Source organism: Mustela lutreola, chromosome 12 (genome assembly GCF_030435805.1).
Source record: "Mustela lutreola isolate mMusLut2 chromosome 12, mMusLut2.pri, whole genome shotgun sequence".
In the NCBI taxonomy this organism is placed as follows: domain Eukaryota; kingdom Metazoa; phylum Chordata; class Mammalia; order Carnivora; family Mustelidae; genus Mustela; species Mustela lutreola.
Window position 1 is genome coordinate 75,352,728 of NC_081301.1, and position 27,490 is coordinate 75,380,217.

The 27,490-nt window shown below is 38.7% G+C and overlaps 1 protein-coding gene and 1 long non-coding RNA gene across 6 annotated transcripts in view; one reads left to right on the top strand and one right to left on the bottom strand.

Annotated features, from left to right (window-relative positions):
• The window catches only part of LOC131812098 (uncharacterized), a 63,727-nt gene extending 61,401 nt beyond the window's left edge, over positions 1-2,326 (bottom strand). Inside the window, exons 1-2 of one of the 2 annotated variants that reach the window (XR_009346274.1) lie at positions 2,030-2,326; positions 1,421-1,530 (exon numbers count right to left, since the gene is read on the bottom strand). This is a non-coding gene — a long non-coding RNA (uncharacterized LOC131812098). The remainder of the gene's footprint in view (positions 1-1,420; positions 1,531-2,029) is intronic. The other variant, XR_009346272.1, reaches the window with a different exon arrangement.
• Positions 2,327-3,244: 918 nt separating this feature from the next.
• The window catches only part of GKAP1 (G kinase anchoring protein 1), an 85,270-nt gene continuing 61,024 nt past the window's right edge, over positions 3,245-27,490 (top strand). The window contains exons 1-4 of one of the 4 annotated variants that reach the window (XM_059141212.1): positions 3,245-3,599; positions 4,717-4,850; positions 15,223-15,475; positions 16,918-17,061. In XM_059141212.1, coding sequence (XP_058997195.1) covers positions 15,266-15,475; positions 16,918-17,061 — 354 coding nt within the window. In that variant the 5' untranslated portion in view covers positions 3,245-3,599; positions 4,717-4,850; positions 15,223-15,265. Of the gene's footprint in view, positions 3,600-3,958; positions 4,260-4,451; positions 4,605-4,716; positions 4,851-15,222; positions 15,476-16,917; positions 17,062-27,490 lie in introns of those variants that run through there. The other 3 variants (XM_059141209.1, XM_059141213.1, XM_059141211.1) reach the window with 3 other exon arrangements.

The window sequence follows — 27,490 nt, forward strand, 5'->3', positions numbered from 1 at the left end:
TGGGCTTATATGTGCTAAGCAGTCTTTTAAATGCTCATCTTTATTGTATATATTACATATCTCATCCTCACAATAACCCCTTAGACGGGTGTTATGTTCAACCCCCAGCAATCTGACTCCAGAGTCCCTATGTATACAACGTGGTAGATGATTTTCTAAATTATAAGCAATCTTTTCATTTTCAATTTGTCAGGTCTCTAGTCAATCCCTATTTATGGTTGACTTAAGTTATACTTAAGGTTTTTCACACAGATTTTGAACATTACAGCCCATTATTTGACATAGCATAGCGAGCATCACATTGGATGGATCTCCTTGAGGATACATGTTGGAGGTAGAACAGAGTAGTTTATGATAAATTTTAAAGCACAGTCATTTAAATTGGGAAGCCTGGCATGTGTTTGTTTTATAATACAGACAGATGGGCATTTCCTCTTAAAGAAAGCAGTTACCATCTGTAATCGGAGAGGTCAAAGAGAAGCAATTACAAATCCCACATTAGTAACACAATACTTAAAAGCGCCTGTTTAAATGAAACATGATCTCAGTAAGAGTTTAACACAGAGAGGCACTGATGGCCTTGAAACACTAATTCAGAGAATTCAACCCCTCAGTCTTTGAAGACTTTAGTACCAGGCTCATTACCACGGTCTCCAAGGCTACTTGCCACTCCAACATTATTAACAGTCCTTTGGTAATTCTCTGTGAGACGGAGACATATATATCATATCTTTCAAACACTCTCAATTCCCTGACCAGTCCTCTTCAAATGATCTTATACCCGCAGCTATCTCAACACTCCACTCTCGTGATCATTCCCTACACTTTGACATCACTACCAACTATAGTCCCACTTTTCATTTTGCTTTCAAGCCTCCTACTCTCCAACCTACCTCTTATCTTTCCAAGTAACTTTTTATAGTAACAAAACTCCAACTCTTCTTCAACCTGCTCAGAATCACCAATCTATTTGCCCTACCATCTTTGCCCTATTCCCCACCCCTCTCACAGCCTTACCTCTTACCTCCTCTGAAATTATGGTGCCTCCTTTGTTTCTACCCTCAGCCACTTTGCCCCTTGCTCCCCATTCTACTCAGTCCTGGTTAATCCCAAACCACCTACTCAGTGTTTGCACATAAACAACGGAATATGGCTAGGGGAAAATGCACAAACATATTGACTGGTCTGACTGTAAGTTCATGACCGCTCCCTTAGGCAGGCACTTCCTAGTGCCTGGAAACCCTGCTATGCTTCCCTAGTCAGTCTCTCTCCCACAGTCAGAATGTTTTTTCACCTCTCCTCCCTTCTCCCTCTCCCAAGGCCCCCATCAGTCACTGATTACATTAAATAGAGTAAGGCTAATGTAGACCCCAAAACGTTAAAGCTCCAACCTAACAGAGAAATTTAGGATCTTGCTCACATAATAATTGACGGTGGGGGTTCCAGATCAGCGGGCAACTCTCCATCTGGACACCTTCTTTTTTGTGGCTCTATCAACACCAGGGCCTTGTAGTCATCTTGATAATCCACCTGGCAAGAAGGAAAAGTGCATGGAGACACACTGGCCTGGCCGTGGCAGACATCATTTGTGCTCACATTCCACTAGCAGTAACTTAATACTTGACCATACTAACTGGAAGAAAAGCTGAGAAAAATAGTCCGTGTGCCCAAGAGGAAGGGAAGAAGAGATTGTGATGGACAACTAGCAGTCTGCCAAAATGATCTTGCTTCTTAGTTCACTGAGAAAATAGAAGCAACTAGAAAAGAATTTCTATCAAATCCACAAGCCTACTTCCATATGTCCCATATACATGGGGGTGGGGGAGTAGGGGGGGATTATATTTCTAGGTTGTCCCCATCACAAAGGAGTAGTTGCCAAGTTTTCAATTAAAACATGGTCGTGTGATCATACCACCCTATTACAAAATTCAAACACACTCTTTTTCTTTGCGCTCCTTAACCTTTGTGATATTAGATAGTGACGATAAACACTCTTTCCTGCTCCTGCTTTTGTGAAACTCCAACTTACCTTGCTTTGGTGATTTTGCATTACCCTGGTTCTCCTCTTACTTCCTCTTCCCTCTTTCTTTCCTGGTTTCCCTCATCTAGATTAGATCCCTTCTTTATTTGTTGGCTTCTCTTATCTAGGTCAGAGTTTCTCAAACTATGATGTAATACAAATCACTTAGAGTTCTTGTTAAATTGAGGGTGCTGATTTAGCATGTTTCAGGGTTGAGGGGCCTGAAATTCTACCATTCTAACCCCCTGGCAAGGCTGCTGGGTCATTGGCCACACTTCTAAGTAGCAAAGTTCTAAAGAAGATGTTCTCCAAGGTTCTGACCTTTGTTTTCTTCTTTTCTCTCACAGTAATACTACCATTAGGCTGTTAACTTACTAATCTATTTTCCAGCTCAACCATCTTTCCTATATTTCAAATTTTTTATTTCTAACTTCTTAATATCCACCTCTAGCTGGATGTCTCAATGATCTTTCAAATTCTTAGTGTCCAAATCTAAACTGAACTCCCCAAAAGCAGTTCCTACTTCTGTCTCTTCTATAATTACCTACACACTCAGAACCTCCACTATCTTCAGTTCTTTGCTTCCACCTTCATATATATTCTCATGTTATCCCTTCTTCTTGTAAAACCAATTGATTGCCAAATTTTGTAGATTTCGCTTCCACATCATCTTCCTGCCCTACCTTTAGCTTAGACTCATCAATACCTCTCATCTGGCCTATTGCAGGTCTGTCTGGAGTTTTTCTCACCTCTGATTTCCGTATCCATTCACAGAGAGGCCCAAAACTTTTAAACCAGGAAAACTCAAAGTACTGTGTTAAATACAAATTCTCCCTCTTGGCATAGGAACCCATTCCCTTTTGTCTCTGCTACTTCTCGACATGCCCTGGAATTTAACCATTTACTTTTTCCTGACCATGACTTTCATTGATTGATCTTCATAAATGTTCTCATGCTACCCCTTCTTGCTATAAAAACGTCCCCATCTCCTTCAGGGTCCATTTCAAATGGCTCCTCCTCCGTGCCGCCTTTCTTTCCAGATCCCCCAGATAGATATGAGCAGTTTTTTGATCTTCAGTACTTTGTGTTTTTCAAACGGCACCGAGCACGGTTTGTCTTTTATTAGAACGGTTTTATCTTTATTCCTTACTCTCCGAAGACAAGGTTAACGTCTTTACCGTCCGTACCCCTGCCGGCGTTACCTATGGGAGCTTATGTCTATGAGTTAAATCGAAGTGTTTTAGGGAGATGCTGTGATCAGTGGTAAGCAGTACAGAATGTGAAGTGAGTACAGCTGGGTTCTGGTTCTGACATTTATTAGCGGTGAGGCTTTGGGTGAGTTACTTGGCTCGTGAAATGAGAATCCTTCTCCCTGACGGAGCACCTAGGGAGATAACCGTGATGGACCGTGTAACTCTACGGAGAACGGAGCAACGCTGATTATTTATCTTACGAAGAGCTGATGCAGTCTTGACTTTCAGGACTATCCCTACTTCATTAACTGGAGGTCGAACCCAGGCCACCAGACCCCACGGCCCTCTTCCACTCCACAGTCCCCAGACTGCTCTCGGCGACGCAGGTGAGACCGCCGAACTGAGGGGGGGATGGCCGGGCGCCCTATTCTCTCGGGAGGCCTCCCTCCTTCCACACGCCCAGGGAAAGCCCTTCTCTTCCCGGTAACCCGAAGGACCGCAGCGCCGCCGCCTACGCGAGCCGTTTGGACCCTGCCCGGCCCCCGTAGCTCCCCTTCTCCAGCAGGTGGTTCTGGTCCTCTCCCCCAACTCCGGGTGCTCACGTCATCCGCAAACCTCTACCCACGCGCCAGCGCCGCAACCAACCGAGAAAATAAACAAACCTCCGCGCGCGGCGGCGGGCGCGCCTGGCCCCGCCCCCGCTCCGCCCCGCGGCTCTCACACCGCCCCCTCCGCCGGGACTTCCCTCCCGCCCTCGCCTCGCAGCCGCGCTCTCCCCGCCCCTCACCGCAGCCTGCAGCCGCGCTCCCCGCCGCGGGCCGCCTAGCCCTTCCAGCCCTCCCAGCCCGGCGCCCGCTCGCGGGGCCCGTTAGTGCCCGGCGCCCGCTCGCGGGGCCGCCGCGCGACCCCTGCCCGGCGCGAGCCCGCCCCCGCCCCTTGACCCAGCCTAGTCCCAACGCCCAGTGCGGCCGCCCCGGGAGCCGCGGGAGCGGCGGCGGCGGGGGGAGGAGGGAGAGGAGGGCCGAGCCGGCGGCCGGGGAGGCCCGGTGAGTACGCGGAGGGCGGGCCCGCCTCGCGGGGGGCCCGCTCCGGCGCCCCTGAGGCGGAGGCTGCTCCTCGGCCGCGCCGCTCCGTGCGCCTCGGGCTCGGCGGTTGAGGACTCGGCCTGAGGCGACGGGCCCCGCTGGCCGGAGCCGCTGGGCAGAGGGCGCGGGAGGGCCGCTCCTCGGGAAGGGCCGCGGCCCCGCCGCTCGGCGCAGGGCTCGGGGCGGAGGAGAGGGACCCGCGCCTCCCCAGGCCCCGGTGCCCGGGCCGTGGCTGAGCCTCCCGAGACTCCGCGGGGCCCGGGCCCGTGGGGGGGCTACGGTGGTGGCGGGGCCGCCGAGTGACAGGTGCCGTCGCCCCCTCCCCGCCGCGGGCAGCGCGCTCCTTCGCCCGGAGCCGGAGCCGGGCGCTCAGAAATTTCTGGAGCCACGACCTGACTCGCTGTTTTCTCCCTTTCAGGTTTGGAAGCCGCTTCTCTGCCCGAGTTAGGGTTCGCCCAGCCCTATTTCTTTCTCCGTATACTTTGTGCGAGTAAGTTTTGGAGCATCGGTTGACAGCCTATGGGTGAAATTTGGCTTTCATTCATGAATGAGGTATGGTGGATTACTTTTTGAATAAAGTGCTCCTCCTCCTCCCCGCTAGCTGTTGAAAAGTAAATGAGAGGGGTTTTGAATGTTGTTACTTGCCGTTATTCTTGGGAACAGCAGTCTTTGAGAATTTTTGTCAGATCTCTAGCATGTAGGGGGCTTAGTAGATACGGAACAGTAATGACAAAAATGGCTTATTACATTGTCTTTTCTCTCCAGCTTCTTTTAGATTTTTCATTCTTACCTTAGATTTTACGGTTGAGTGGGTGCTACGGCTTTCACCAGAGGCACTAATGAAAGCTCACTTTTTTTTTTTTTTTTTTAAACGGAAAAGCCCATGAATTTTTTTCTACATCGTTCAGTATTATTTATTTCTTTATGTAGTAACTGTGCTTGTGATTGTAGCCTGAATCATCAGCTTAATTCATTTGACCTGGAGCCATGAGAATATTAGAGAAACTTCATGGGAAATTGAAAAATTAAAAATGCTCAGTCTATGGAAGTTTAGATTTTGTTTCTCGACAGGTTCGTGACTATACTTGGTGTTAGTCAAATCCTCATTAATGGGAGATATTCTTAATTGTCATAAAGGGTTACAACAGACTTATCTGTACAATACCAATTTAGTAGCTTCACCCTGTGGACTAAGAGCAAAAACCTGGAATTGACCAAAAGAACATTGGGGCAAATGAAAATACACGTATTTTATCTGTGGGAGAATCCTTTAGATCTTCACTCAATACCTGCTTGTACTTTTTGATTTTTCAGCCTCCAGAAATTAAGTGCAGAAGGATTAGGGCAGCAGTACTTAACTATGAAGAAAAAAATGTAATTTAGGACATAAGTGTGTTGGGAGCGTGGTTTTGGTCTGCACTTGGCAGTTGTTGGTTGTGAACTTTATAAAAAGCCAAAGTGAAAGATATTGTTTAGTTGTGTTATTTGAGGAACACGAAACATGAAATAATATATTTGTTAAAGTTTCACCAGGTACTAAATTACTGATACTCAGTGCCATTTCATTTTATGCTCAATCTGTCTTTTTAAATCTAAGTTACATTTCTAGGAGGCCACACTAATTATATCTACGTCATATTAATTTATTGTTTGATTAGGCCAAACTGGTTGATGGTTAATGGAAGATGACTATCATTTTACTAAAGGAATATATCTGGTTGCTCTAGACTGAGGTATGGCTACTGCTGCCATTTTTCTTGACCCTACAGAGGTCATAGTCTGGCAGGATGAGGTCATAGTGGCAGTGGTCCTCAGAATCTTGGTGGGGGAGTTCAAGAATACCAGCCATTTAGAAATCCTGCCCTTCACCATTTAGGCCATTTGTTTTTAGAGTTCACCTGATGTATCCTAATTTTTTTTAAATCAACACTTTAAAACCAGTTATGTTTCTTAAGCAAATATGTCTCCTAAACAAAATTATCTGTGGTGATCACTTAGTAGCATGGCACTTCTAATGAAACAAATGTGAACTGCTAATAAGCATTGTTAACTCGCATTTACATTATGGGAATTGAGGATTATCTGTAGTGTACTTTTACATTTTCTTTTGCTGTACATTCCATATTAAAGTATGTATGTCAATGCATAGATAGCTGTGTACTTGAGGAATACAAGTATATTTTTAAACTTCAATATATTTATCTTTTGGGTGCTTAGTCCTGTGGTTTTGTTAGGGATTGACTTTCAGAATGTTGAATTCCTGATTGTAGGTGGCTAGGCACAAGAACAAACATAATTTTAATGGAATCCACTTAATAATAAATATAAAAGTACAGACATATTACAGAGAAGGGAATGATTAAGTTGAGGGGCAGGTCAGAGAAAGCTTCATAGAGATGCTAGCCCCTGAGCAGAATTTTGAAGAGTGAATAGAAGTTTTATGTCGAAAAGAAGGAGGGCATTTTAGCCAGAGGCAACAGAAAAAAAGATATGAACAAGTAAAACTAAATGCATGGTCAGGAAATTTTACGTAGTTTATTTTGCTATAGTACAACATCTAAGGAAGGACAGTTACTGTAGGAAGCCCTAAGATGTGCTATAATATTTGATAAGTCAAATAATTGGATTTTTTTAGTATTGAGTATATATTAAAATGGAGATTCACTATAATTTGATATTACTGTGATCTCAGAGATTTTAGAGATTTGATTATAGAGAAATTAATAGTTTTTACTTATGGTAGTCATTAATAAATTATAGAATATTGTACTTCAATGTTATGAGCTGCCTGCATATTTATATTTGTGAACTTCTTTTTAATTCTTGTGTATTTTGACCTGAAACAATTGTCTTTACATTTAAAACTTTTTTTTTTTAGAAAGAGTGAGAGAGGGAGAGAGAAAATGCAAGTGGGGGTTGAAGGAAAGGGGGAGAGAGAATCTCCAGGAGACTCCCCACGGAATGTGGAGCCTGACATGGGGCTTCATTCCACAATCCTGAGATCATGACCTTAGCTGAAACCAAGAGTTGGACGCTTAACCAACTGAGCCACCATGTGCCCCTAAAACAGTTGTTTTAAAATTATCTTTGGGAATTTTCTTCTGTCCTTCTCTAAGTACTTCTAAGTTATTTTTATTTTGTTATGAAGTAAAATTGGTATATAACATTAGTTTTAGGTGTACAGCATAATAATTTTATATTTATATATACTACAAAGTGATCATCATCGTAAGTCTAGTTATCTGCTATCTGTTGCAATACAATTGACCCCCTTTACCCTTTTCACCTATCTCCCAACCCCTTTCCCTTCTGATAACCACCAGTCTGTTCTCTGTATCTGTGAGTTTTATTTGTTCTTTTGTTTTGCTTTTTAGATTTCACATATATGGTGGAATCTTTCTCTCTGTGAATTATTTCATTTTGCATTATGCCCTCAAGGTCCATTCCTTTTTGTCACAAATGGCAAGATTTCCTTACGTGGCTGAGTAGTAGTCTATTATGTATATATACCGCATTTTCTTTATCTATTCAGACATCAGTGGATACTTAGATTGTTTCCTTATTTTGGCTGTTAAAAACAATACTGCAGTGAAGATAGGGGTGCTTATATTTTTTCAAATTAGTGTTTTTGTTTTCTTTGGGTAAATACCTACTAGTGGAATTGCTGGATCATATAGTAGTTCTGTTTTAAATTTTTTGAGGACTCTCCATACTGTTTTTTCATAGTGGCCTGCCAACAGTATGAAAGGGTTCCCTTTTCTCCACAACCACTCCAACACTTGTTACTTCTTCTCTTATTTGATAATGGGCATTCTGATAGGTGTGTGATGACATCTCATTATGGTTTTGACTTTACTTTCCCTGATGATTAGTGATGTTGAGCATTTTTTTCATATGCCTTTTGGCCATCTGTATGTCTTTGGATAAGCATCATTCAGATCTTATGCCCATTTCTAATTGAATTTTTTGGTCACTGAGTTGTGTGAGTTCTTTATATATTTTGGATAGTAGCTCCTTATCAGATACGTGATTTGCAAATATCTTCTGTTCAATAGGGTGTCTTTTTGTCTTGATGATGGTGTTGTTTTTTTTTTCTGTACAAAAGTGTTTTAATTTGATGTAGTCTTGTTTATTTTTGCTTTTGTTGCCATTGCCTTTGGCATCAGATCCAAAAATATTAGCAAGAGTGACGTCAAGTAGCTTACTGCCTGTGTTTCCTTTTCTTTTTCTTTTTTTCTTTCTTTTTTTTTTTTTTTTTTTAAAGATTTTACTTATTTGTCAGAGAGAAAGAGGGAGAACGCACACAAGCAAAGGAGTGGCAGGCTCCCTGCTGAGCAGGGAGCCCAATGTGGGACTCTGTCCCAGGACCCTGGGAGCATGACCTGAGCCAAAGGCAGTCACTTAAATGATTGAGCCACCCAGTTGTCCCAGCCTGTTTTCCCATAGGAGTTTTATGGTTTCTGGTCTCACATTTAGGTGTTTAATCCATTTTGAGTTAATTTTTGTGTATAATATAATGTGGTACAGTTTCATTGTTTTGCATAAAACAATGGTTTTCCCAGCACCATTTATTGAAGAGAGTGTCCTTTTCTCATTGTGTATTTTTTCTTCCTCTGTTGTAAATTAAATAACCTTGTTTGGGATCAGTTTTCTGGGCTCTATTCTGTTCTATTGGTTTATGTGTCTATCTTTATAGCAGTACCATTCAGTTTCGATTACTATGGCTTTGTAATATAGCTTGAAATTAGAAGCGTGATATCTCCAGCTTTGTTCTTTGCCTTTAACTTATGTTTAAAAAGGGACTCAAAGGGAAGAGGGGAAGCTTAAAGAGTAATCATTATATTTCTGGACTAAAAACCTGATTTGTATAGAATCTTAGTAATATGTAAAGGCCTATTTAATTTATAGCACTAGCCACCACATTCATACACTGACCAATGTTGGTAGCTTACAAGATGTCTGCTATGTAGTTTTTGTATATCTTAATTATGTCTATATCACGTAAGGGTATATAAACATCTGAGTATTTGAGTATTTGTATTTTAAAGACCACATGAGACAGAAAGAAAAGGAAAATGGTAAGGAGGATGAGAAGTGCTCTATATAAACCTACTCATGCTAATATCTCTTAGCTATGACGGTAGGTGGAGATGCAGAAGTTTAGGACACAAGACTGAAGGAGTAGTATTCTGAAGGTATATTAACCCTAGCCATTCCCTGAAATAGTGTCTTTAAAAATAAAAAAGCCTGGTGTTTTCATGGTCTGCCTTTGTATCCCCTTTTCTCTCCAGCGTTTACCAAAAAAGTTTCAAATAAATCCCTGGATTGTATAAGATAACCATCTTTTTGCAAATTCTGAACAATTTGTTAATGAAGGTAATGTTCTCTTAAAGGCATGCACCAAGCAGTCTTTCATAATTGTTCTCTGTCTTTTGTGCATCATTAACAGGAAGGACCAGAGCATCAAGGACAGAGAAGTCAATATTGCATTGAGTACATTATGTTTATCTTTTTGAATTTAGGTATAGATAGCCATTTGCCCTTTCCAAAATGACTTTTTTTCTTATAGAAGAAATATGGTTATTATAGAATATTTGGGGAAAGAGTGAAAACTACTGAAAAGGAAATAAGCATAATGCACAGTCCTGTGCATTTCCTTCTTTTTGGTATGTATGAAAGCTATATACATATTTACAAATTTGGGATTTTTTAATATTTTTATTTCCTCCTTTCAGTTAAAATTTACTACCCCCCGCCCACCTCGCCACACTTCTGAAGTACTGGTTAGTGTGCCTTTTACTTGCTGCATCAATTTCTTTCTTGGCTGTTAAGGTGGATGATGTGTTAGCTATTATATATATATTTTTTAAGATTTTTATTTATTTGAGAGAGAGCATGTGGCCACATGTGTGCATGTGAATGGGGGGAAGACAGAAGGAGACAATCTTTCAAGCAGACCCAGTGCTAAGCATGGAGCCAGTCCAGGACCCATGAGATCATTACCTGAGCCAAAACCAAGAGTCGTACACTTAACCCACTGAATCACCCAGGCACCCCCCTACCCCCTGCCTTTTAAAGTATAGTATGTAGCATAGATGATGAAGCTCTTCCAGTTGTCCCATTTCCTTACTCCCTCAGTTGTTATGTGTAGTGCAAGGGGTGGCCACTATTCTGTTCTGTTATGTAGCCCTGCCCCAGACTAAACAAGGGATCATTATAGGTGAACATTTCCTTCTTTCTGTCTACCATTTCTTGAGTTAAAGTATTTTGACACTCAGGTTGCTGAGGTGTATCATAGGTAGCTGCCTCCTCAGAAAAATGTTTTTTGGTTTTTTACTGTTTCTCATTTAATACTCTTTGTTCTCATGCTTTCTTTTCAGTTTATCATTCTTTTATTACTTCTTTTCATTCATTCAGGAATTGTTTATTGTCTGTCTGCTGTGTGTCTACTGTTTAAAACATAGTCCCTTCTGTGATTTTGGGGTTTCAGGTAGATTGGTGTTTCCCTCTGCCGTTTGTTAGGTATAATCTTCTCTTTTCAGTGGTTGACTGCTTGATCCCTACTTCTCAGGGCCTAAACACTTTTTCCCTTCATTTCATAGGTTAAAATCTTAACTTTGAGAATGGCTAGATGTTGATTTAAGTTTCCAATCACTTTTTGCACTCAAGTCAGACATGCTTAGCCAAATTTTTAAATAGCTTGTGCCGGTTCTCCTGTGCCTCATAGGACCTCAAGTCACGCTTTGGTTAGTAATTGTATTAAGAACACCAGCAGCCATCTACATTTGAGTGCTTCTGCTGTTCTGGCAACTGTTCTAAGCACATAACATAGATTATTTAATCTTTACAGCATCACAGTGAAATATGCATTCTTGTCCCCATTTCACAGATGAGGAAACTGAGAGATCAGATGGGTTGCTCGGGAGCTCTCAATAAGCAGCAGGTTGACCAGGTTTGACTAGGGATTCTTGTTCCAGGTTGGCATCATAGGCTAGTGCTTTTCTGCCGTTTGATTTCTGCATTACAACCATGAAAGACCAGAGCATCTCACTGCCCCCAAACTGGGAAGGGATCCTCTGTGTCTATGTGGAGCGGGCTGGAAAAAACGTGTTACGTTTGCTTTATAGGATATGATTAGGATAAGTAAAACAAAATATAAAGTATTAGGAAAGATACTAAATGCTGAGTTTGTGTAAAACTTTAGAATCTTTTCAGGGTTACGCATGAGAAAATTGTTGCTTGCTTCCATGAACAGAAGTTTTTAAATAACAGATTTGTGGGTGCCTGGGTAGCTCAGTGGGTTAAAGCCTCTGCCTTTGGCTTGGGTCATGATCCCAAGGTCCTGGAATTGAGCCCCACATTGGGCTCTCTGCTCAGCGGGGAGCCTGCTTCCCTTCCTCTCTCTCTGTCTGCCTCTCTGCCTGCTTGTGATCTCTGTCAAATAAATAAAATCTTAAATAGAATAAATAAATAACAGTTTTGTCCCTGAAATAAGAACATACAATTCCTGATCCAGACTTTCCCACTGAAATTTTATTTGGATGAGTAGGTAATAAAAATAAATCATTTTTAATAAGTATTCAATCATTTATAACAGTTGAAATTATTTTTAAAGAATCTAAAAGTTTTTCTCATAGAAAATGTAATAAAGAATTTCTTAAATTTTTTTGTAGTAAGAATTTCTTGTGATAAAATGAAAGGAGTTCAGATTCAATTGGACTTTCTAACTTCAAGTGTTTAAAATAACCGAGCTCTTATTTTCAGAAAGCATATGCATTGTTTGAGCAGTCACCTTGCAGCTACACTTTATGCCATTAAAAAGGCGTACCACTGACAAGTGAGAGGAAGTATCTGCACCTTGTGAATGGAGAGCTTTCAGGCCATTGCTTGGAACCTTGCTTACTAGGAGATGTTGTACTTTCCCACTCCTGACAGCAGCTGCTGTTCCCTGTACTGCATGTGTTGCATTTGGGGTAGCTAGAGCACAAACTTTCCCAACAGTTTCCTGGGCCTGCCTACCCTGACAGGCATAAGTGCATCCTGTGCTGGTCTGATGAAACAGATTTCCAGGGCCTCACGTACTTCCCTCTTCACAGCTGACGGGTAACCACAGCACAGCATGTGCAGGCACTGCCCCCTTCGGGGCACCTGATGAGGCTGCTTGCATCTGGTGGTGGCCTGCCCAGCATCTCTGAATGCTCCAGAGTTTTCTTAGGTGCCCAAAGGTCTAAGGGAAACTTTATTGGAGGATACATTGGTAAGGAAGCTGTGCCACAGAAAGAAAATTCTGTGAGCTTTGTGGAGATGTGTTTGACATATGCAAACCTTTAACACAAGTAGAGCAGTCTAAATGTGACATTCATGGTTTTGATATCAATCCTAGAATGGAAAAGAAATTTGTGTAAGATATCAGTCATGATAAAGCTAGTTATACTGTAACAACATCCCCAAAATTTCTGCATCTTAAAGCAGCAAAGTTGCTGTCTTGCTTAAGCTGTGTATCCATTTCAGGTAAATAAGAGACTTTATTCATTATAATTTCAGACCCAACAGACCTGACCAGTGGAGACTCCCATCTCAACCTATATTTCAACAATCACAGAAGCAGGAACCATATTCTGACTTTTAAAGGTTTTGAAGCTTATATTTCACTGGCCAAAGTAACTCACATGGTCATGTCTCCATTCAGTAAGAGAGTGGTGCATAATTCTCCTTCAGGGAGGGTCAGTGAATATTTGTGAATGTCTAACCCATGCAGGTTATAGTCCCAATAGTTAAAATTAAATGTACTAATAGTTGTTGAGCAACTGTGTAGGATCATTGTATTTAAAGGACTCAAAGCAGCTAAAACTTAAAGGAATTTTTCACGTGGCATGTTGAAGTAGAGTTAATACTTTACATAATGTTTTTTTTTTAAGTGAATTTTCTTTTTTAAGATTATTTATTTATTTGACAGAAGGAGAGATGACAAGTGGGCAGAGAGGAGAGAGAGTGGGAAGCAGGCTCCCTGCTGAGCAGAGAGCCTGATGTGGGGCTCGATCCCAGGACCCTGAGATCATGACCTGAGCTGAAGGCAGAGGCTTAACCCACTGAGCCACCCAGGCGCCCCTCCATAATGCTTTTGAGTCTTGAACTTTTTTATTTTTTCATGTCTTCTCCCTTGTAGGAACTTATAAAGTCTTAATTCTCATGCTTGCAGCAAAGATTTAAGCCTAAAAATATGTCATAATTTGTCAGTATGAAGTCATTTCTATATGTTATGGTATTTATCTTATTTTGTGTATTTTTGAACATAGGCGCAATAGGTCTTAACATGATATTTATAATAAAAATACTTTAATAACTACTAGGTGGTATCTTCAAATATCAGCTCTTATTTTCTTTAATTTTAACAGGAAACTCAAGGATTTCCAAATAATTTTCTGGATTTTTTTCAGTTAAAATGGAAGATTCCTTTTCTTTTTTGTTCCCTCCTAAAAACAAACAAACTGTAGTATGTGGTTAGCTTTCAGAATGGACCCCAATGACTCTCATTTCTAGCATTTTTACTTTTGCATAGTCCCATATCACATTGAATGGTGTAATCTGTGTAAACGAGGATATTTTAGAAGTGACAGTAGTTAGTTTGGATAGGGGTGCTGTGGCTTGAGATAGATATGTTAAAACTATAGAGAAAAGGAAATGATTAACACAAAAATCAGGGTAATAGTTATCTCTGGCCAGGGCAGTTGGGACGCTGTTGGTGAGAGGCACAGGGTGGGTTAAATTTTTCTTTTATTTTTTTAAATTTAATTTTATTTTTTCAGTGTTCCAAGATTCATTGTTTATGCACCACACCCAGTGCTCCATACAATATGTGCCCTCCTTAATAACCACCACCAGGCCCTCCCAACATCCCCCCCTCCAAAATGGTTAAAATTTTCTTAATTTTAGTGCTGGGATCTTGGAGTGTTCATTTATTTACAAACAATTTTTATTCGGTTGTGTACTTGATACATTTCAAAATAAAATTAACCAATTTCTGAGTTTCACAATCTGTTTCTTTTTGAATGGAAAGAGCACAGAGTCTTCTAGTAGTTATAGGGCCTCTTACTTTGAACTTGGAGAGCAGAGTTCAACAAACCTAGGTTTAGGTCATGACTCTGCCTCTAACTTGCAGAATGACCTTAAGCAAGTCACTTATCCAGTCCAAGCACCAGTTGCCTCCTCTGTAAAACTAAATTAATGATTTGGGTGAGATATTACTGTAGGACCTTTAATACCCTGAGTCTAAAAGGTCTCTCAGGGTACACTGAAACTAATGAAGCAGAAGATAATGTGGAACGTGATTTTGCTAAGTATCCTTTGGTTGAGGAAATAGAGGTTCTCTGTTCTGCTGTCAGTTCTGTGACTTAGTAGTAGTTTCCAGAATCAAACTTAAGGCAATATTTTGTGTATGATAAGAGTGTTCTTCCTTTTTTATTCCTTTTTCCCCCTCTTGAAAGTTAGAGATGAACATGGAGTTGGACTAAGGGCCTCTGTGTGCAGTGAAAAATATTCCTACCACTCCATATTGATTTAGGGTGTTCTCTGTAAATATGTATATATTATTAGCAGTATATTTAAAAGAAGAAAATAATGAGTTTTAAAAAACCATATTTGGAAAAATGAATACATTTTATTTGTGGTAGTCTTGCAGTAGTCTGTGAAATCTCAGTCTCCTTTTTTCTATTTTATATTATACAATTTTATATTGTTTACTCAATAAAGAATGTTATTGCCAGTAGGTGGGTATGAATCCAAATATGACTAAATCCAGTGTCAGGGGAAGTGTGTGTGTGTGTGTGTGTGTGTGTGTGTGTGTGTGTTTAACACTGTTCTAGAATCTAGAACATATTTTACTGATTATGTTTACTCATCTGGCCCTTCTTTTCCCTCCCCACAGGAATTATTCTTGATAGAAATATCTTAAAATAGAAATCTTTACAATGGCCTCAGCAGTACTTAGTTCTGTTCCCACTACTGCTTCTCGTTTTGCCCTATTGCAAGTAGATAGTGGCAGTGGTTCTGATTCTGAGCCTGGAAAAGGCAAAGGTCGGAATACTGGAAAGTCTCAAGCAAGCAAATCAACTACAAATGAGAAAAAGAGAGAAAAAAGAAGAAAAAAGAAGGAACAGCAACAGAGTGAAGCAAATGAGGTAAAAATTATAACTTTATGTCTACTTTCCCGCTGTAAGCAGAAGTCCAAACCAAGGAGTCTGCAAGGACCAGGCTGTCTGTGAGACTGTGTGGTCTTCCTGGGCTCTTCCTACTCCTTGTGGCTGTCAGTCCTTGGCATTCCTTGGCTCATGGCTGTGTCACTTCAGTCTTTGCCTTTGCTTTTACTTGGCGTTGTTTGTGTATCTCTGTCTTCACCTCTTCTTATAGGGACAACTGTTGTATTGGATTAGGCCCACTCTCATTCAGTGTAACCCCTCATGAGGTACCTTGATGACATCTGTGAGATCTCATTTTCCAAATAATGTCACATTCACAGAAACCCTGCTTTTTTCAGGCCTAAGATAAATCTTTTGGGGGATTACAATGCAATCCATAATAACCTCGCACCGTTCGAACTACTGCATCTCAGATCATGATGGTGATGATGATGACACTTTGTTGGGAGTGGTTTGGCTGGTCCAGTTTTAGCTCATTATGTTACTTTGTGAACTAGGCCCTGTATTTTTAAGGACTACCAAAGTACTTTCTCTCACTATTTAAACTGTAAAATTTGTAAGCCATTAAACTTGAATCTTTTTTAATCCATGATATTGCCTTTTTTTTAAGTAGAGTTGATATATGTTGTATATATATATATCTATCTTAAATTTATAATGTTAATTATAAGAAAGGCATATTTTAAGCACTCTGCCTTTATTGAGTCCTTTATTCCTCACAACAATCCTTTAAGGTAATTGGTGCATTAAATTATATTATCATTATCCCATTAAAATTTTTTTTCTTTTATTTGAGGGTAGTTGACACAATGCTATGTTAATTTCAAGTGTGTAATATAGTGATTCAACAAATTTATCCATTATACTATGCTTACCACAAATCTTACAATGCCATATTAGTTTCAGGTGTACTGCATAGTCAAAAGCACACTTGTTTTTTTTTTTTTTTTTTTTTTTTTTAAAGATTTTATTTATTTGATAGAGAGAAATCACAAGTAGATGGAGAGGCAGACAGAGAGAGAGAGGGGAAGCAGGCTCCCCGCTGAGCAGAGAGCCCGATGCGGGACTCGACCCCAGGACCCTGAGATCATGACCTGAGCCGAAGGCAGCGGCTTAACCCACTGAGCCACCCAGGTGCCCCAAAAGCACACTTGTTATACTGTTTTCTACTCCTATAAACTTCTTAAGTAAATCAGAATCATTAAAATGATGGTATAATAGAATACAATCCATTTTCAAACCCACCAATGTTATCTAAATACGATGAAATTAATATTTTACAAAGATTAAGAACACAGTGATTCTGAGAACATAATGAATGGAATAGTATTTGGAATATAAAAATTTTTTTAACTTACCAAAAAAATCATTAGTATTCCAGAATTGGTAGACTGACTTTAATATGCTTTTTGTTTGTTTCGTAGCTCAGGAATCTTGCTTTTAAGAAAATTCCCCAGAAATCCTCCCATGCCATTTGTAATGCTCAACATGAGCTTTCATTACCAAACCCAGTGCAGAAGGATTCACGAGAAGAAAATTGGCAAGAGTGGAGGCAAAGAGATGAGCAGGTACAGTTAAGTAAATCGGATTATTTTGCTTTGTATTTCAGTGAATTTATGCATTTTTAAAATGTTAGTGCATCTGAGTCCATGACACCACTGTTCTGAGGAGCATTTTATATTGGATTAATTCACACATCTTTGTACTTTTAATAAGAGGTTCTGTTTTTCATCCACTAAGAAAAAATTGATACATTTATTATTTTGTTACCTTTGGTAATTCAAAGCGGTTATTTTGTGAGTTTTCACTTCATCTGCCTTTTTACAAATGGGGGAGAGATTGGGAAGGTAAAAAAGCAGGATTAAATTATTTCAGGTAAAAAAAAAATCAGTATTTGTAGGGTCCAAGGTCTCTTGTTAAAAATACTCAGTTACAATTTTGCTTCAAAAAGGAAGACTTTAAAGGGGAAGATTTCCTTTTCAACTTTTTTGGGAAAAATTTATTTATTTGTTTATTTGAGAGAAAGAAAGCATGAGCAGAGGAGAGGAGCAGAGGGAGAGGGAGAAGGAAACTCCCCGCTGAGCAGGGAGCCCGATGCAGGGCTTTATCCCTGGACCCTGGGATCATAAAGACAGATGTTTAAGCTGCTGAACCACCGAGGCCGCCCCCTTGTTTTCAACTTTGATGTACAATAGTTTATGGCATTTGTTAGTTTCTTTAACCTATTTACATGACACATTGTGCTTCTGTTAAATAAATATTATTAATAACAAAACAAAATAGATGATTTTTAAGATCAATCAGTTCTGGTGTGTGTGCTGTTCAGGAAAATAACATACTAACCCTGGAATGTACTCTAGGAGATGCTGTATGTATGGGAAATGAATAGTAATTTATTTGCTTACCTGTGAAACTGGCAGTTGATATGTTGGGAATAGGTATTGTTCTAACAGATGTTTGGTTTAGTAGAGTACTATACCCATCATGCTTTGGTTACCAGTTTTGAAAGAATTAGAACATACTAAACTGCACTCTTAAGACAAAAACTATATTAGTTATAACATTTTTGTTAGGGTTTTGTAATGCCTTAGGTGCATCATCAATAGTGTCAATTATTACACGAGACCTGTGCAAAAATGCTGCTTAAAAGATATTTCCATACAGTGGTATACTGGATAAATCATCTTGTGTTAAAACCTCTAGTTTTTTTTTTTAAAGATTTTATTTATTTATTTATTTGACAGAGAGAGAGATCACAAGTAGACAGAGAGGCAGGCAGAGAGAGAGGGAAGCAGGATCCCTGCTGAGCAGAGAGCTCGATGCGGGACTTGATCCCAGGACCCGGGGATCATGACCTGAGCCGAAGGCAGCGGCTAAACCCACTGAGCCACCAGGCACCCAGAACCTCTAGTTTTTATTTGATTATTTCTTTTTTCCTTCTGTAGCATTCATTATGACAGATTCTTCCGGTTTATAAGTATAAATGTAATGATCTACTTGTTTAGACAGTAATAGAATTGACCAGTATCTTCACCAGAGAGAATTTCTCTCACTTTGGGCACTGGAAAATTAATGAAGGAAAACTACTCAAATTTGCACCAAAATAAATTTCATGTAATGTGGGAACTTGAGCACAGATATTTGATTGCCCTTCTTCCTGCCCCCTCTGAATGCTGCCAAAATGACCAGGTAATTATGAAAAGGAAATAGTTGACTTGGCTCTTACCCTGTACAAGAATGTTATCCCAGGCTCAGGAACTTCAGAGGATTTCTGCTGGGTATACTCTTGATGGGTCACTTAGGAAAACCTGATACCATATTTGGAATTCTCACTTGCAGGAAAATAATCAAGGTCTTGGGAGATAGAGTAGATCCTCAGATAATTATATTGGTAAGTAAAGAATAGGTAAGGGCAGGCTTTGGAACAGATGGATAGTAAACCATTTGGAATCTATTTTACTATGTGGCATAACAGATTTTAAAAGTAGGAACCAGGGAGTGACTAGACTAGGCAGAAAGCACATAGTATGGTGGGTGTTCTCCCTGACACAGTAAAGGAATAACACAATGAGAAATTACAGTATTGAGGGAGATAAGACAGAGAGATGGCTATAGAAAGCTTGTTTGTTATGTGACTACTTATTTCAAACACAAAAGAGAAATTTTACTAAGACAAACTTTCCTACTCTTAAATCATCAAGGCAATAAGGTAAGTTGACATCATTTAAGCTTGAGCATAAAATCTGAGAGTTGGTGTTAAATAGCAGCTAGGTGGACAGTAATGAAGCATCCATTCCTTCTCCATGTAAGCAAACACTGGATCTTAGTTGATCTCACATCAACTGAAGCAGTTTGTGCCCCACGAAAGGAAAAGAACATTGTACTTAGTGTCCAAAGTGAAAGTATACTTTGAAAAAAATTTATTACAGGAAGCGAAAGTTGATTGTAGACACTACCTGTTCTTTTGCCTTAATAAAAACCCAGGGGCTAGAACATCTTGTAAAAGTCAAGGAGGTTAGTAATGTTATAAAGCAAGGTGAGGTGATAGACTGAGATGAAAAGTGGACAAGAGAAATTGAAAGGGAGGGAAGTGGGTGAAATAAAAAATTAGGGAAATAAAATCATAGCAGAATTAAAAGTTTCATTAGAACATTCATTAGAACAGACTATACACTGAAGAAGATTGAGTCAGTTGTATGGAGGAAATTTGAGCTATATTTTGCCAATATAATCAGCATGATAGATTGGAACACAGAAGTGAAATCCAACAGAGGCATAATTAGTGTCCCCACAACAATCAGAATAGAGGCAGTCATTAAAGATAATATTGATACTGGGTGATGGACATTGGGGAGGGTATGTGCTATGGATTGTGCTATGGATATGGAGTGCTGTGAATTGTGTTAAGACTGACGAGTCACAGACCTGTATCCCTGGAACGAATAATACATTATATGTTAATAAACTAAAAATAAATAATTAAAAAAAAACAAAGATAATACTGATAGAAATTTTCCTAAGCTAAGTAAAGTTCTCCAGTCTGAGCTTGAAAGAATTTAAGCCTTTTTAAAAGACTTTTTTGGGAAAACTTTAAAAAAGACTTTTAAAAAGATTCTAATTTCAAGAATGAGAGAAAAAATAGTATTCTGTGTATATATATATATGTGTGTACATATGTGTGTGTATATATGTGTGTATACATACATATATATACTCTGTATGTATATATACCTACACATGGGAGAAAACAAGATGAAAAATCAGGCTGGCTACTTTAAATGCCAGAATTGAAATGCTAGGACCAAAAGTTCCATATCTGGCCAAGGTGTCATTTTTGTGAAGGCTAAAGAAATACATTTCTAGATATGAAAGGGCTAAGGAGGCATACTGCCAGTATCCTTTCTGCAAACTCTTCTGAAATATGCTCCTGCCAATTAAAAGGCAAATCTAAATAAAGAGCACAACAATTGGAAAACACCAGTGGCAAGCATTGAAACCAATTTAGTGCAGAATTAACTCTAAGTTATGATTGTAAATGCTTGTTAAAGAGAAATCGACTCACGTGAAAAATTTGTCTAAAGTGAATACGAAAATTAGGAAGGAAATTGGTTGGAGAAGCCAGTGGATATTTAAAATTTTTCAAAATGGGTACAAGATTGATAGTTCCAAGTGTGATTTTTTTTATATATTTTATTTTATTTTTTTATTTTTATTTTTTAAAGATTTTATTTTATTTATTTGACAGAGAGAAATCACAAGTAGATGGAGAGGCAGGCAGAGAGAGAGAGGGGGAAGCAGGCTCCCTGCTGAGCAGAGAGCCCGATGCGGGACTCGATCCCAGGACCCTGAGATCATGACCTGAGCCAAAGGCAGCGGCTTAACCCACTGAGCCACCCAGGCGCCCTTTTTTTTATATTTTAAAGAGAACAATTTTTCATTCTATGAGCTTAAAGTCAGTTGAAGAAAAAAAGCTAAACCTCGTCCAGATAAGCAAAGTGACAAAGCCCAGGAATATGCAAGGAAGCCTTTGAAATAAGGTATAAAAACAATAATAGACATTTCATTTAATAAATGTAAATAGTTGAATTTACTCATTAAAAGACCAATGTAGACCAACTGCCTGGACCACATTTTGATCTTAATTTTTATGTTTTCCTTAACATTAAAAATTGTGACGGGCGCCTGGGTGGCTCAGTGGGTTAAGCCGCTGCCTTCGGCTCAGGTCATGATCTCAGGGTCCTGGGATCGAGTCCCGCGTCGGGCTCTCTGCTCAGCAGGAAGTCTGCTTCCTCCTCTCTCTCTCTCTGCCTGCCTCTCTGCCTACTTGTGATCTCTCTCTGTCAAATAAATAAATAAAATCTTTTAAAAAAATTAAAAAAAAAATTGTGACACATTAACCCTGAAAGGATAGATTCAGGCTATTCAGGATACTGTGTGTTTTGCTGAGGTATGCTATGAAACTGCTGGAAATTGTAGAGATAATCTTTAAAGCACTATTAGTGTTTAAAGAACTGTTTCTATCTCATTTTCCCTCTCACAGACTTGTATGTGTCCCAGTGTACTTCAGCATGGAAAGATAGTCTTATATTTCCTTTTTCTTTGCAGAGTTGTATGCATCAAAAGTGGTACTTGCTTCACACTTGAAATGGGTGAATTTTATGTGATATATGAAATACGTCAATTATATCTCAGTAAAGCCATTTTTTAAAAAGATGAATAGTTCGTGGCTTTGATTTAGTTATATTTATAATTTTTGCTTCTTCTTTTAATACTCAGTTAAGGGACATCTGACACCTGAGTGGCTCAGTGGGTTAAAGTGTCTTTGGCTTAGGTCATGATCCCAGGGTCGTGGGATCAAGCCCCATGTCAGGTTCTCTGCTCAGCAGGGAGCCTGCTTCCTCCAATCTCTCTCTCCGCCTGCCTCTCTCCCTACTTGTGATCTCTGTCAAATAAATAAATCTTTAAAAAAAATCAATTAAGATCAAGAAATGTCCTCTTCACCAGTATCTGTTGCCTGGGAATAAACCTCTGTGTAGATGTTGTTTTCCTTTATTCATGATACATTGGTATTGCTGATTCTGGTGTACTTTATGTTAAGTCCGCATCATGGCTCAAAAGCAAATTAACTGAATAGAAAAATTTCTACTCACGGATTTTTTAGTGATAAACTGATAAAGTATCATTGTATATTTCTTCCTCTTATTGATTCAATATCCTATTGAAACTGGTTTTGTCCAGCTCTAAAGTGAAGTATCAGCTAGCATGTGCACAATCGTAATTGTTCTTGTACAGTGAAACCTCCGGTCCATCTGATAAAGGTGTTTTGCCAATAGCTTGTTATGTTTTTTGTTTGTTTGTGATTTGTGATATTTGTCATTAACCTCATGGCTGGTATAAGAAGTCCCTTGGCAATTTTTTAACTTGTGCTTGTTTCCCTATAAGGAGTGCAAGTTCATAAATCCTCTGTATTTTTTGGCTCTTTCTTTAGCAAAAAAGTTCATCACCTTTGTTCTGGAAAAAGCATTATGTGGTGCTTGTTCTGGAAAGACTTATACAAGTTATTGTGCTTCGAAAGTGAAACAAAAATATGGTGTCTTCAGGCCACTGGTCTGACCATGTTTCATAGCAGGCAGCTAGGAACAAATATATTGACTCAATAAATCAAAATTTCAAATGCTCACTATCATAATTTCAAATGCTCACTATCATAAATTTCTACTTATAATGTATAGTCTGACACATACAGATTTATGTTCTATATTCACTGTGTTAGAGTTCTGTTCACTTAACAATTCATGGTGTTTCTATAAGTAGCATTATTTACAGTTCTGTTTTCCTTCCTACTTTTAATCCTTCAGTAAATCATTAAACCATTTTTGTTACTTGGGTGGCGTAATAAAGCATACAACAAATATGCAGATTTAAAAAATGTGAACAACACTTAGAAGACATGAAGATACTTTATCAAAATAAGCTGAACCTAATAATTAGTGTGTACACGCAGATCCAGTTTTTGTAGAATGTTGACAGCCTTTAAAATTGTAATGTTCAAGGGCGCCTGGGTGGCTCAGTGGGTTAAGCCACTGCCTTCGGCTCAGGTCATGATCTCAGGGTCCTGGGATCGAGTCCCGCATCGGGCTCTCTGCTCAGCAGGGAGCCTGCTTCCTCCTCTCTCTCTCTCTGCCTGCCTCTCTGCCTACTTGTGATCTCTCTGTCAAATAAATAAATAAAATCTTTAAAAAAAAATTGTAATGTTCAATAAGAATATTAGAAGATTTTTGGGAAAATAATTCTGCCTTCTCAATTAGTGAAAGATATGTGGTCCACACTCTGAAGCTAATGGAGTTAGAGGACCACAGGGCAGTGCTGCTGTTGTGGCTAAAGAAGCAATTGGCTGTATGCATTAGATTGTCTTCAGAATGGTGTCTGTGTTGTGTTACAAAATCCTGTTCCCATGATGCCTGTGGGAAATGAGGAGTAACTCTTCATTTGGAATTTGTTTTGCTTGGATGTAAAATGGGTAAAATTGTTATGGAACTTAGACTTACAAATTAATTTTTTTAGATCTAGTTCCAAAAGACTTGCTGGCCTTCCCATTTTTCATTGGTTCTTCATATTAACTGATCATAAGCCCTTGAGCTATAGGTTTGTTTAAATAGAAAAAACATGTTTTACTGCTAGATGGGGAGTGGGAGTAGGCAATGAAGGAAGCCAACTGAAGAAGGATCTGAAGTGCTCCTTCTTGGGCACTTCTCTTCTTCAGTCTTGTAGGCATTGCAGTGCCTACTATTTCTTCTTTGTCTTCCTTTCCTCCTCCCCGCAAGTGCTGCGGAAATCTCAATCTGCAGACTTAATAGAAGATACTTTTTAAAAAATCATGGTGGTTTTGCATTTTCTTGCCCTGGTATTTGTCTTTTAGGCTCAGACTGTCCCCCCTCTCAATTCTGTCTGTACATGTACTGATGAATTAGGTTGACAACTATATTTATAGTAGTCTTATGATTAACACTGTGAGATATGTTTAGAGAATTTAGAATCATGTTTTCTCTTATTGTTTTGTGTTGTGCTATCATTTTCTTATCTAGGATCACAAATCTTATCTTTGATTCTTTTTTCATATTTCATATTCAGTCAGTGTTCTAAAACTTGGTCATTCTTTTCTAGGATATAGCTTTCTTTATTTTCTGCACTTTTGTGTTCTGGTTCAAGTTTCTGTATGCTGAGATTACAGATGCTTAGCCAAACACATGATTCTAAGCCTTTGTTTTTCTGATGTTCCAGTTTAATTCTTTAAAATTACTTTCATCAGCAATTCTCTTTCATCTGTCCTGAGTCCCTACTTTTTAGGGAGTGCCAGAGTCTAATTCTGCCCTACCTAAGCAACCTCATTTTCCACTATTCTCCATTGTAGAGGAGGGGAATTCCAATGTACTGTATGTGCGTCTTGTGACAGGCAGGCACTGGGTTAGGCACTTAACATGTATTAATAGCTTTAAATCTTTAAAACTGCCCTGTACATTGATATTTCTATTTCCTTTTTATATATGAAGAAACTCATATTTATAGAAATCATGTAATTTGCCCAAGGTCAGTTAACATACATGGAATTGGAATTTAAATGATCTACCTAAGTGTTCTCCCAAAGCCTAGGTTTTGTCTACATTTCTCTCTGTTGAATTCACACTTTATCAGGTATCCCCTTTCTTTGGTGTATCCCATAATGCATCTATTTTTAATATCATATTTTTAATAATAGTATCATTTGGCTCTTCTGAAATTCTTCTATTCCTTTTTCTACCTCTCCAAATTATATCTACCATTTATGGATAAACAGTGTATTTTCTGTATGCCTCTCTGAATTTTATTTGTCATGTATGTTTTTTTCCTCCACTTTTGTAGCATTTTCAATATTTTATTCTATTTCCTGTGCTTCATATGTGTTAGTGTTCTGTCCACAACTGGAGCAGAAACTCTTTGAGGGCAGAAGTTGCTTTAAAGCCCTACAAGCAAGGCATGTAGAAGGTTGTCTGTTATCTTATTAGTTGATTGATCATATGGACATTTTTGGAAAATTTGTTCTAGCTTTTAAAGATTTAATTGAAACTTAAATCATTTTTGCCTACTTGTGTTTCCTTGTATACTAGTTTGTGTTAAAAATTAAAAGCTCTGAACTGCTGCATTTGGAACCAAATGTTAAGGAGACTTTTCACTTTAAAAGTTTCATTCAGTTTTTTTCATGCTATTACAATCAGCTACTTTAATATTTAAGTTCCTGAGTTAATAGGAAAAAGAATACTGATATCTTCTAGTTGACTCCCAACTCTTTAATCTGTTCTCCTGCTTATTAACTAATTTTTGGAATATCAGTCAGAATATCTAACATATTGGAAATAATATTAAATTCCCTTTCTATAAATGTAAAATGTCATTAATATGGATTAAAAGTTCAGTGGTAAATTGAACTGGCTTTGATCAGAATAAACAAATAGTTTTGTTACTTTATCTGTGTTGGGATGACTTCTTGACTTTACTTACAAAGAAATATTTTATACTCTGTTTGCTTTAAGTTTAGGAGAAATTAATGTCAACTTTACTTTTTTTTAAAGATTTATTTATTTAGAGAGAGAGTGTGCAGGGGTGGGGGGAGGACCTGAGGGAAAGGGAGAGAATCCTAAGCAGACTCTGCGCTGATTGTGGAGTCTGATGAGGGCCCAGTGCCATGACCCTGAGATCACAACCTGAGCTGAAACCCAAGAGTCTGATGCTCAGTGGACTGCACCACTCAGGCACCCCTGATGTAAAATTTTTTGTATAATGCTAAGATGAATCCAATTCTTTTTTACTTTATAACATACTGTTTTTGAATATCTCTTGTATTATAAATATTTGGAAGGTTATTACTTTTTCTTGATGATTACTAACTTGGGTTAATTCTTCAATTCATTTTAGTTTTATAGAAATACGTACAGTTTACTCTGGGTTTAACCATATTTTCTAGTGCTGTATAGCCTTATTTACCATTTTAATTCGAATTGCATTTTTCTCTGAGTTAGATTAGTTTTTTCTGTGATAAATGTAATCTTTCCCCTTTCTTTTTGTTGTCTTAGTGTAGGTTTAGATGAGATGCTTTCAAAGAGATAATTTAGGAATAAAAACTTTAGTTCAGGTGCACCTGGGTGGCTCAGTGGGTTAAAGCCTCTGCCTTCGGCTCAGGTCATGATTCCGGGGTCCTGGGATCGAGCCCCGCACTGGGCTGTCTGCTCAGCGGGGAGCCTGCTTCCCCCTCGCTTTCTGCCTGCCTCTCTGCCTACTTGTGATCTCCCTCTGTCAAGTAAATAAATAAAATCTTAAAAAAACAAAACAAAACTTTAGTTCATGGTATCCAGTGTTTACATTTTTCTAATTTTTAAGTTATTCCTTGGAAATAAATCATTCCTTTTTGGAGTCAGTTTCTGTTTTAGTTTAGATTTTTTTGTCATTAAGCAATAGAAATAATTCCGATTACTGTTGGCTGAAGTAATTTGTTGAAAGGATTCACCGATTTGAATTAAGAACTAAAGTGTGCCTTGGGGGAGATGGAAGCTTAAACATTCTGGAGTGCTTAGAGATGTGAACCAGTAGAACTAGTATGCTCACTTATAGAGGCTGTCACATCAGATAATCAAACACCACTTGCTTTGTATTTGTTCTCAAAATTTAATTCCTAGTACATCAAAAAAGTGTTGAATTCCTTGCCACCACCCTGTCCTTGATGATGGTAGTTTGGATGTTTTTGTGGGTTTGGTGATGGGTGGTATACAGGGTTATGTGGTTGGCTGTCCTACTAGAATCACAGGGCATTGGGGTGAAGTATAGCTATTCACAGGAAAAAAGGAAGGGATTCTGGACAAACACTAGACATGTCCACTAAATTTTTGCCTTTAGTATTTAGTTAGGTTGACACATCCATGTACACAAATCTAGGAAGTTTACTCCTGTCATGTGGCAACTCTCCTGTAGTCAGCTGCAGTTATAACCTTGTCTCCAATGGTAGAAACCAAAATTTCATTCAGCTACCATAGCGATTCTGTCTCGTAATTTTGGAGAGTAATTTGATCAGTTGATAGTAGGAGCTAGATTGTAAGAAATTAAGATGATTTTGAGTAGTGGGAAAGAGGAACCAAAAGATCACAAATTAAAGAATTATTTTTTATTGTATTAGATGACCTTAAAGTTTGGACAATCATATAAAAGGATGGAGGTAGAAAGGCACACTATAAATTATTCTGTAACATCAGAGATCTACCAGAACATTTGGTCACCTTATTTAAAGTTTCTGTACCTCTGTGGATTACTTATACTAAGGGAATGGTATGTTTTATAATGTTTATTATTTTTCAGTTACATTTTTGAGTGGAGGTCACTAATATAATTTTCTGTGTCCTAAACTGGACACCATCATTGACCTCTAATATAGTGTCAATTTCTTTGTAAAATTTTTTTTACTAAAGAAAAAAA